The sequence below is a fragment of the Xenia sp. Carnegie-2017 genome, unplaced genomic scaffold, assembly GCF_021976095.1.
Source record: "Xenia sp. Carnegie-2017 unplaced genomic scaffold, XeniaSp_v1 HiC_scaffold_19, whole genome shotgun sequence".
Taxonomy (NCBI): Eukaryota; Metazoa; Cnidaria; class Anthozoa; order Malacalcyonacea; family Xeniidae; genus Xenia; species Xenia sp. Carnegie-2017.
The window spans coordinates 11,319,038-11,330,872 of NW_025813481.1; the positions used below are offsets into that span (position 1 = coordinate 11,319,038).

The window sequence follows — 11,835 nt, forward strand, 5'->3', positions numbered from 1 at the left end:
GATTGCGAAAGGGGGAGAGGAAAAGTATTAAAAAGATGTGTTGGTTTGCGTTAGTTTAATAAAGTATTAAAAAGTGTTCCTAATTTTCGTAATTTAAAATTAATTGGTCCCGGAGCGGGGAAATTTAACTATTGAAACGAGAAAAATCAAATGCCCTGCCAAATTCCGGTGGGGATGGTAACTCATGGAATTGACTCATGCATAATATTCTATATATAATATATTCATATTATATATGATGAATCTTTAATTAACTACGTCGTTGCCTGCAAGTTTTGACTAAGTTGAAGCGTTGAGTTCTATATGACCTGGAGGAAAAAGGGGCCTGGACCCGGTGGTCAAAAACATGGTGGTAATGGCGGATTTTAGTCAATGAGTTCTATACAATGAGCTCCAAAACAACTGGAAGGCTAACTTGGCCGCCATCTTTGAAGCCTGCATGATCTCCGCCATTGAGGGTACGGAGGCGAAATACATCACTTCGAAATTGCCGAATTTTTTGCAAAAAACAGTGGTCTTCGAGCCAGATTAATGTCTAAAAACCTTAAAAAATATTTGGACGTTAATATAAAACAAGTTTGAACGACATTTGTACATGTTTAAGCTTATTTTTAGAAGGAAGAAAAACGAACTTTGTTTTGGCACGTGAAAACATGCCTTATAACTTGAATACAAAGCTGACACCCCTCGTTTTTTTTTCATTAAAAGGATGTAAAACACACTTGTCTATCTTTATAATATAGTTTGAATCTTTGAAAATGAAGCTGTCAGGGTAAAAAAACGTTGTACCATTAAAGAGTCACAAGGTTCAATACCCACTTAAAAAAGGACAAAAACACGATTGACACTCCATATTCATAACTTTTGAAACACTTAAGTAAAAATTGTAATGTAATACAAGTATGAAAAAGATTATTACTCTAATATTATAGAATCATCATATATTTTCACAAATATGACCAAACATTTTAAACACACATCCTAAAATTTAATATATTACATATACATTTATCATTATCTGTATTACAAGAAAAAACTAATTTTATATTCAATATGATATACTGTAAAATTTTGATACATAATATAGCTTTGCTTGCTTTATAATCATTTTAAAACCCTGGTTCAAACCACTGAATATGAGGGTTGCTTTTTGGCATTTATGTAGAGCAGGTTATATTAGCAATACTTGTCATGTTGTACACTTGGCTATTTATTTGTAAGCATGAACTTGCTGATAAAATGCTCATTACACAAATATGGATGCATGTCAAATCTTCCACCCATTCTTAAGAAGTGGGAGAAGTAAATGACAAGAACCAACAATCACCCACAATTCAAAATTTTAAATCATCACTTTCACACATTACAAAAAGAGCATGTGAAATTCTTACAAAGCAAGTCTAACTTTAAAAGCAACAAAATTGTTATGCAACATGTTATATTAGGTGGATTGTGTGTATTTTGCACAGCATTCAAAGATACAGACTAACTGTTATCAGTTTTATCTTAAATTTTTGGTCTTTCAACAACAAATAAGAAATTCATATTTCGAAGCAAGTTCTCACTTTTTTGTTTTATATAATACAGCGTTACGTATACAAAACATGTCTAGAAACGTCCACAATGCCTCTTAACACATTTATAACCAAATTTTGCTAACGGTTTTGAAAAAAATAAAACATTTAGGCAAGCATTCTATTTCCAAATTAGCAGTTTTTGCAAAACAATCCGTCACACAAATAAAACAGTCCACGTGAGATACACGCGAAGCGGCAAATCAGCTTCGAAGTGGCTTCAGACAAGTCTAGGCTTGTTTATATTGAGTTAGCCTTCCAGTTGTATTAGAGTTCATTGGTTCTATAATAACTGGAGCAGCTAATTGTACTGGGGCGAGGACGCCAAAAAATGGTTGCTAACAGACGTGTTTCCGCAGAAATAATCGCTTTGCAGTGAAAAATACACTCGACCTTCCCATGTTGTCTACAGTAAATTTCAAATAATTTTTTAAAAACAAACACGATATCACAGAATATGGATATCGTTAGTTCCATATTCTGTGACGATATTTTTTTGGCTTTTCGTTTATAATGCCAACACTTCAATCGTTCAATTGTTGGATGTCGTAGTTTCCAAAAAAAGGAACATATCGCTTCTCACAGGTGAGATAGTTGCTTGTTTTGTTTGTCCGTCAACGATTGAAAAGCAATTATAATGCACTTGAAAAGCCATAAAATACATATTAAAGATTGTATTTTTTAAGACTGACTTGAACGCCAAATATATTGATGTTTTCCTGTTTTTGTTTATAAAACTCAGCATACTTTTCTGTCATTTGTTAATGCATGAAATCGTAAATTGACCAATCTATTTGCAAAATAGTTTCCCTAAAGCAAAAAATACCCTGCAAACATCTTGCTCTGTGAGTAAGTATCAAAAAGAAACGATCAGCCCAAACAGTACCCATGATTTGGAGCAGAGCTTGTTATGTTCTATTTACTGACAACATGCAGGAAGATCAAGGAGTAAAGATTACTGGAAGATGTTATTGACCAGACAGAGTCTTAAAAAATGATAATGCTATAAAGGTAATTGATTTATTGTCGTCCCTATCCAGATATATTTAATTCGATCATGGTCAAATTCTATGGATGGAAACAATGGATTCACTAATGGCGCCGTGAATGTTTTGAAGTTACAGTTCATGAACCCAAGAAAGATGGCAAGAAGGCTGCGTGTGTTTAGATGATTAATAAAGTGTCAATTCACAAACATGTAAAATGGGAAGGCTATAAAGTTTGTATCTATGTAAACATTTGTACTGAGATTGATGATGACTCGATGCAGATGTGAAGCTTCAAATGTATAAGCCATTGGGTTTTATATAACTTAATGTTTAAATCATGTCACATCTTTATCAAAATATTTTAGTTGAGTGTTGTTTGAATGTTACTAATATCTAATGCACTATACTGAAGCATTAAAGATTCAGTGATGAAACCTTTAAAGTTACTCTACTGTATATTTCTTTATCTACAGTTTTTGCTTTAAGAAACAGTTTGAGCTTATTTACCTATTAGAGTACAGAATGGAGATTTATCATATGCATTATTGCTGCTTTATTTAAAGAAACGTTTTTTCACTTTTCAAAGCCTTTCTACTATTTTTTGCTTCTTATTTCTTTTCATGAGATTGATGATATAGAAGTAATATAATCCAATAACTTTATAATTTCTAAAAAGCTTTTAAGCTTCTAGCATAAAAGTACACTAAAGATATTTAATTCATTTGGTTTTATTGCCATAAAGAATCTTAGCTAGAAGAGACTGCCAAAATATAGCGTCGGGATGCTCTATGTATTGCCAACAGAAACATTCGTTTATATGTTTGCCAGCAATTCGTTAAGACGTTGTCTTACGGCTGGTTTGTCACACATTAGAAAGTTAACCATAGAAATTTATCAGTAGGAACAAAACACACGAATTTCAGGTAGAAAACAAAGATAGAACGTGTTCACTAAAAGGATACTTTTAAACCAAGTATAGCACGGTTTTACCATATATTTTTGTACATAGATTGCTTATATATGCTGATTTGTTCCAAAATTACGAAAGAATGAACATTCAGCATAAACATTTCATTCTGTTATTTATTTGAATAAAATGTTTACTTTGTACGGAGTGTCAGTCGTTTTGTAATTTACGAAAATGCTATTCGGCAGTCGTAATTTTTGTTGATATAAGTTTAACTATTGTATAAATGTATAAATCGCCATAATTCCACAACTAAATTTTATTTTGAATTGAAACTGTTCGGCTTTTGGCAACCAACTGCGTTGTAATCGTTTGAATTTTCAACATTAATATAAAGTCAGTCGATATCAAAATAATTTGTTGATCTCTTGGGAATAAGCAAACGATATTAAGTTGATATAAATCCTTTTTTAATGCTGTCTTCCTGCGTAGATTAACGGATGCAATGTTCTGATGAAATATTAGGTATTTCATGCATTGCATAAAACTTACCTCTTAAACTGTACAGAGTAAACTGCTCCGACTGCCAGGCCACCTATGAAGTGTTTTTATCGGTCGCAATGTTGAGAAAAAATTTTCATGCTCTGTTGAGAATCGGCACTTTGATGTACCCTCCAATATGACCGCTTTGACGTCACAAAAAAACACTCTATATCGGTAAGACTAGCAGGAGCATAGAAATACAACTGAGGGACACAAATGAGCTACGAAGAGTAGTTACAGTTAAAGCAAACCACACTGCCCTTACATCTCCTACAAACGAAATATACAACATTGACTTTACAAACGACTTATTCACAACCTTAAACGAACGATTAAGTTATTAGTTATAAGCATACCACACTAAACAAATCCCATGACAACAAAACGAAACAGACACCTACACATTTCCTCTTCACACATTGTTGTGACGCATGAAACATACAACAAATACAATGAAGTTGACATTTACTTCTCTCGTGACTCACATAGAAACGTCAGTTCATACTAACGCCATTAACAGCCCTTCTTTGGACTGCATTAACCTGGATATGCTTCATCCACAAATTTTTATGTAAATAGAATGGAAATTACCAGTTAATATGTTTGAGAACGGAAAAACATCATTTGCTGGCAAGATATGCTTCTCATTTCTTACTTCTTAGCGATCTAAAAAAATTTCTGTTGTGTTTACACATTTCTACGCAGTTCGACTGTTGATGTTTTCGTGGAACCATGACAACAGTTGCTCAAATAGAATTCGCTGGAAAAGTTTCGCAAATTGCATTATTGATGAATAAAGCAAATTACTGCAAATTAATTATTATGATCATTATATTATTAATGCAACCCAATTATTTGCGGAATTCTATAGCATGGGTACAAACAAAGATTTTGCTAAAATTTTTACTAAAAATATTGAAAATGACAGTCTAATTACGTTTTGTAATGATCAACTAGTTTCTCAGCCCAATTCACATCTTGCAGGCGTTGTAGCAAAATTAAATGCAAGTTATACACAACTGCCCGTTTGTTGATGAAGTTTCGTTTTCTGATAATTTATAACTCATGGCATTCTAATCAAATTATTTTAAATTTAATTAGCGTCTATAATTTATTTTGCCGAACTCAACATTCCTAACTGCCAGTCGTATTTCGTAGTGCGAAGCAGTTCTGACCAGGAGATATTTAGCTTCTTGTGGCATACATTTTCAACGGTAATGGAAGAAATAATATTATCAGCTTTGAGCATAGCTGTGGATGTCGAAGAAGACCAACAGAAAATACATTTTTTGTGTGTATTTATCGACAAATTAAAGATATTGCGCAACAAATCGCCAAAATATCTCCGCCGTAGTTTTATTTGCTTTGAAGAAGGAGTTAAATTGTTGAAAGACGTTGACTGGTCAGCTGCAAAAGAACAATCGTCACTGACACAGCAACCCACGAAAAAATCATGTTTAGCGTATTTTAAAAAAGCCGGTGAAAGAGCGAAGACAGCTTTCTTTAATAATGCGTCATTGAACTTCGAAGAGAAAATAACAGCAAGCAAGATTCGCATTGCCAGCGCTATTCTTCAAAATTTGGATGACTGTGAGTTAGCAACAATTGATTGCATAGCAAGCTTGAAGGAGTTAAACACTGAAGTTTTCGCCGGAGAAAATTTAAAACTTGTCAAAGACCTAGAAGTTGGCATCCTTGACTCTATCATATATGTGAACTTCACGTTGGCGAGTTTTATACATCAGCACACTTGCAAAAGGATGTCTGTTATGGAATGGCCCATGATTCATTATGGTGAGCAGTTAATTCATCCTTTCTATCACAAGAAAATCGAAAAAATGACGAACGCGTCCCTACCTTGGTATGCAATTCACTTTCAAAAGAACGACGTAGACTTTATAAACAAGAAAATGGTCGTAACCAATGAAGGAGAACTGCTAATTTTTGATGGAAAGAAACTTCAAAAACTTGACAACAAAACTAAAAAGCTTCAACCATGGTGTGTAGAAAACTTTGACTTTGAAAATAGGCAAGTAAGATGCATGAACGTTGTTAAAAATGGTGTATATTTACTGTTGGATCATAAAGACAAACCGAACGGCAATTATCTGTTGGCACTTTGTTCGGAATGTAAAATTCTTCAAAAATCATCTTTGAACTTTCTTGATGACAAACAATTTCGTAAATTTTTTCTGGTTGCAATACCAAACAATAAAATTGTCATGGCTGTTGTCGAAAGTTCTAAATCTGACGTCATAATATACGTATGTAACAAGAAAGGTGACATAATTAAGGACTTTGTTGCAAAAGATAATCATAAACCAATTGAAGGTGAAATGAAGTGTTTGTCCGTCTGCTCAAATGAGAACATAGCCATTTTAACTTATCAATTTCCTCGATTATACCAAATCATTATTTGCACCTTGAACGGAGAATGTGTTAGAAAAATGAAATTTCATCCGCATGCTAACGAGATCAAAGTATACAATCAAGTCATACCCACTCCCAACTCCTTCACTGGTTTCTACTTCAAATATGATAAAACAATGCTAGTAATTGAGACATTTTCCATTGACACTGGAGAATTTAAGTCAAAAATTAGGCTGATGAATGGCAGGGTACGATCCAGTAATGTTTAGCAGCTCAACGCGTCTCGTTCATCATCTTAACGGACAGGTGGCTTTGGTTTCTAGAGAATGTATGATAAAAATATGCAAAGAACATAGTGTGCACGGAGCCATGAAACCGACTTTGAAATGGAAGATATTGGAGAAAGATTCAGTCAAATCGATCTCATTGCCAGGTAAAACATTTCTGACAAGCCGATTTAATTCAAGATTAGGTTATCAAATTCTAATTAGGTTATTAAATCTAATTGCTCTAATAAATATCTATATTTTTTTAATGTACTACACAGTACTTGGCAATATACTTTTATAAACTTTTTCCAAAAATGAAACATTTACTCTTACGATTTTAACTTATGGAATTTAAGGCGTCCTAATATAATCTCACTTTTTCTCTCTTCCTGTCATACTTTACTTTTGAAGGCTTTGAGTTCATGTATAGAAGATTTAATTCTTAATTTTCAGTTAGGCATCATCTAGAGGCAATGAAGAATAAGTGGGAAGAGTTTTTTGACGTTGTAAGGCAAGAGTTACGACAAGAACTAGCGGAAGAAATACGGCAAAAACTATGTGATGAGCTACAGGAAGACGTACGGCACGAGCTACGGACGGAACAACGAGACAATGTCCGACAAGAGCTGCGAGAAGATGTAAGGTTGGAGTTACGGCTAGAACAACAAGAAGATGTACGGCATGAGTTACGTGAGGAGCAACGAGAAGATGTACGGCATGAGCTACGGGAGGCTCAACGGGAAGACGTACGGCATGAGCTACGGAAGAACAACGGGAAGACGTGCGACATGAGCTTCGCAATGAGCAACGAGAAGATGTACGGTATGAGCTACGAGAAGAGGAACGAGAAGATGTACGACAAGAGCTACGAAAAGACCTACGGCATGAGCTGCGAGAAGAGCAACGGGAAGATGTACGACATGAGCTACGGAGGGAGCAACGGGAAGACGTGCGACATGAGCTTCGCAATGAGCAACGAGAAGATGTACGGTATGAGCTACGAGAAGAGGAACGAGAAGATGTACGACAAGAGCTACGAAAAGACCTACGGCATGAGCTGCGAGAAGAGCAACGAGAAGATGTACGACATGAGCTACGGGAGGAGCAACGAGAACATGTACGGCAAGAGCTACGGGAGGAGCAATGGGAAAAGGTACGGCATGAGCTACGAAGAGAGCAACGAGAAGATATAAGACATGAGCTTCGGAAGAAGCAACTAAAAGATGTACGACAAGAGTTGCGGGAGGAGCAACGGGAAGCAGTACGGCATGAGCTACGCAAGGAGCTACGAGAAGATGTGCGACAAGAGTTACGAAAACACGAGCGACAGAAAATGCTCCTTGAGAACAAAGGTAGGTTGAACTATTTTCTCATACAAACATGAAAAGGTTTTATAAAAAAGATGTGTAAAACGTGTGATCTGACAGGTCAATGCCTGTGTTTGATTCGGGCCATCCCATCTCAAAAATCAAATTGCTGTCGCAAGAATTTTAAATATGTCTTGAAAAAAATAACAATTTTTTGCAAAATTGATTTGTAGTGCTTTTCTGGCAGTGTAAATGAGAACTTTAATCAATATTGATGATTTACCTAAATCTTTAATGGTTATATAGCTACATACACATATCTCTGAGTAACTTAAATATCCTCTTTTATATAGCTCTAAAACTAGTCAGAGACCTATCGGAACATTTAAAAGACCCGTTAATAGAGAGATTAAACCGATTTCATGTTGACGTTCTCTCAGAAATTGCTACAAACATGTTGGAGGTGCATTGTTACGTGCATAACAGTGCTGACTTATTGGCTAAGTTGAAAGAAAACAAAATCAGGTTTCTGTTTCGTGAGTTTCGAAGGAAAGATCAGTTTAAGGATGTTGTCCTTTGGATGAGAAAAAAATTTCCTGTTGGCAGCACGGGTATATGAACTAAAGCAAATTATGTACATGTGAACATTATAATTCTGTAGCTATGACATATCTACAGCGAAAAAAAGATTTTTAGTGCAAAGTGAAATGATGCTTTTTTAAACCCTACAAAAATAATACATTTGATTTTGTGTGTCATTTAAACTTCTATAGGTCCTTTAAATTGTGATGATGAAGAAAAAACTGAGAAAATGAACTTTGGCATTCGAAGGGAGGTCTCGATACGTTTGAATTGTAAGTGAAATTGTAACTGAGTGTGACATGTTCTGTAAATTGGTACATTGAAACTTTGCCATCAGTTGATATATGATTCTGACTGCCACGCTTATTTATTCCATATTCATGGATAATGCTATGATAGAAGTTTTTCGTTCCACAAAGGAGGAATAGACCTGCAAAAGAGCAAGCACAAGTTGTTGCTTGATGTGTTACTCAACCATTTAAAATTTAAATTTAGATAACACATATGTAATGCATCTTCAAAAACTGTTAAATATATGAGAAAACTGCTCAATGCAGTAAAATAAAATTTAAATCAGATTTGAGACGTGTGACTTATATTATGGTTAATTTAGTGAAACAGTTTCTTATTCTCTTTATACTTTATATATTTTGTTGAATTTGTCAAAATGTATAATCATTACAAACGAATTTTGTATCATTCACAGCGAAAAACTGTTGGGAAACCGTTGCGAGCCACCGCGTTATGGACCTGACAATAATTGACATCCGCAAATTTATGAAGTCTGAGAATCCTGCTGAGGAAGTGATATCTCGATGGGAATCCAAGAATAAATCAACCGTTGGATTGCTGTATGATCTACTGGTAGATTGCGAATTGTACAATATTGCTGATCTTTTATAATGCAAAAACAATGTTTATTATAATGCCGGGAAAATAATTGTGAACTCCAGTGTCACGTATGTGTATCTGCTAGAGGCCCGATGCGTATTAATTCTGATTATTTAGTTTTGCTTTGAAAAATTTTCATCGTTCACTCACTGCAACATGATGATAGTGTTCTGAAATTCACGTAGCAGTACTAAAACTTGAGGGATGGCAACATTTCGAGGCAGTATTATTTATTCCTTCATTATTTGCATGTCACCTTCAAATATTGTAAATATGTTAACAGATGTTTTTGGACTTTTGGTGAGCAAGTTAAGGCTTGGCTGCCATGATGAATAATTTTAACAAAGGATTTTATTTATTTACAATGCAAAACTTACATCCAACATGGCACAAATTGCACTATTCTCTCACTCTCAAGGGAATTCTCGCAAACCTCCAATTGTTAAAATATCGTATATGTTTTTTTCATTATTATTGATCTGCACAATTCCCTTTTTTGTGATATTCTTCATTTCAAAGCGAAATAAAAGGGCTTGTACAACTTTAACGTATACATACCAGGTATCTCAAATAAACTGCTCATCTTCGATATCAGCCGACATTTAGAACTTGCATGATTCATGAATAATATTACTCCAAGGAATCGTAATTGCAACTGAAATGAATTTCATGCTTGAAGTTTGCAATGCACAGTATCTGTAATTTGCTGTGACAGATCATGGGTGCGTCAATATAAAGCACTGTAGAACAATTTGAAATATATTTACATTTCCAAGCCCTTAGAGATTAGTCAGTTGGTAAAACTATACTCTTCAGAAATTTAAAACCAAAAACGTTTTTTGAGCACTTATAATTTATTTTGACGAACGCTGTATGGATCCCCGCTGCTGAATGGATATTTGTAGGCATTATTGCTTTCAACTGCGTTTTTAGGTTTTTGGTTTAATTATTTCTATAAGGCCTGTTTCAAACGTGGCATTTTACATGAGTCAAAAATTCCTCATTATCTTTTGTTTTAAATACATTCAACACATCTAAAAAGCAACGCTTAAAATGGGCCTAAATCATGTAAATTCCAGACGTCGACTGATTTCAAAGATTAGCAATTTTTGGAGACAGGGTGTCTCGCATATTATATACGATTTTTAGAACAATGACAACGAGTTTGATAAAAAATAGCTTCAGTAACATCCCGTCCAATTTAAATTCAACAAAGTCACCAGCAGTATGGTTTTGAACTTTGCAATCAGCGATAAAATCGAGAAACAGATAAATTATTAAAGAACAATGGTTGTTTGCGTGATATTCTATTTCTTGTATATCAATAACTGTCATTTTTTTTCAAATTTTAATTCCAGATCATTGTCATATTGTCGGGATATTGATGTTCTCTGCGAACAAAAATTGTCACTGCTAAACATTTGCACGAATAATGTATTAGTTCAGATCAACACAATGACTACAATGGTTATTTGTGTGATATGTATACGCATTTGCAATCTAAATTGGATTGCAAAGCAACACTTGCGTAACGCCTTGGTCTTGTGGTCTGGTGAGTCAGTTTATAACTTTGTAAAGTTCGTTTCTTCCCACGTATTATCCACTGTTTGGATAAACTTTGTTCATCGTGTTCATTGCTTTCGTAGCTTTAAATAAACATTATAATCTTTAGATATTTCGCTTTTCTTGGAACGCAACTCTAATGGTGATGGAAGCAATAATTAAATCAGCTTTGTATATAGTTGTAGATGTCGGGGAACGCCAAAATGGTATGCATTTTATGGATGTATTTAATTATGAATTAAAGATAGTATACAATAAATTGGCAAATGAATTTCGCGACAGTTTCATTCACTTTGAGGAAGGAGATAAAGTGCTGATACGCATGCAAGGGTCAACTGCATATAAAACATTGTTATCGACATACGTACCAACAATATTTTCAATATGAACAGCTGATAACGTTCGTTAAGCGCTTCTCCGCTTCCGTTCTTTACAAATAAATAAATACGAACAACCTTGACCACACGGCCACGGCACAGCATTTCTCATACAGCTCTCGATAGAATTGTACACACTGGTTGTACATGAAAAAGCATAAAATTATGTTGATTATATGTTCGCATTTCAGCACGATGCTGAGGGTAGGTCTTGATTGCCTTTATTTACCACAGCTTTGATTTGGTCGTCTCAGGATAAATGTTTCAAATTTCAAGTAATAACGCCAAGATTTTTGAGCTGTACATTGCTACTCTTATTTAGTGTAGCAAGTTTATCTTGCTGCCAACATGGCGGAAGTAGCGCATGCGCATTAAAATTTAGGACCGCATTTTTCGCTAAGAGGCCCTTCTGTTACGTTATCTATTCTGTGACGGCATTGTCTTTTGTTGATGCCTTGAACGA

The 11,835-nt window shown here is 34.6% G+C and overlaps 1 protein-coding gene and 1 long non-coding RNA gene across 2 annotated transcripts; both read left to right on the plus strand.

The window, feature by feature from the left end:
• The first annotated feature begins 5,172 nt into the window (after positions 1 to 5,172).
• On the plus strand, positions 5,173 to 9,979 carry LOC124438689 (trichohyalin-like). Its single transcript, XM_046988885.1, has 6 exons — positions 5,173 to 6,816; positions 7,106 to 7,418; positions 7,586 to 8,004; positions 8,313 to 8,570; positions 8,733 to 8,813; positions 9,248 to 9,979. Exons 1-6 carry the CDS (start codon positions 6,624 to 6,626, stop codon positions 9,442 to 9,444), a joined length of 1,461 nt encoding a protein of 486 aa, XP_046844841.1. The 5' UTR covers positions 5,173 to 6,623; the 3' UTR covers positions 9,445 to 9,979.
• A 195-nt stretch (positions 9,980 to 10,174) lies between these two features.
• Positions 10,175 to 11,266, plus strand: LOC124438691. Its single transcript, XR_006946156.1, has 2 exons — positions 10,175 to 10,984; positions 11,105 to 11,266. It is a non-coding gene; the product is annotated as an uncharacterized LOC124438691 (long non-coding RNA).
• Positions 11,267 to 11,835: the final 569 nt, after the last annotated feature.

Coding starts and splice junctions, on each gene's coding strand:
- LOC124438689 (XM_046988885.1), top strand. CDS start 6,624: ATGGCAGGGTACGATCCAGTAATGTTTAGCAGCTCAACGCGTCTCGTT. Junction 8,005..8,312: donor AATGCTCCTTGAGAACAAAG/GTAGGTTGAACT, acceptor TCTTTTATATAG/CTCTAAAACTAGTCAGAGAC. Junction 8,814..9,247: donor GGTCTCGATACGTTTGAATT/GTAAGTGAAATT, acceptor TATCATTCACAG/CGAAAAACTGTTGGGAAACC.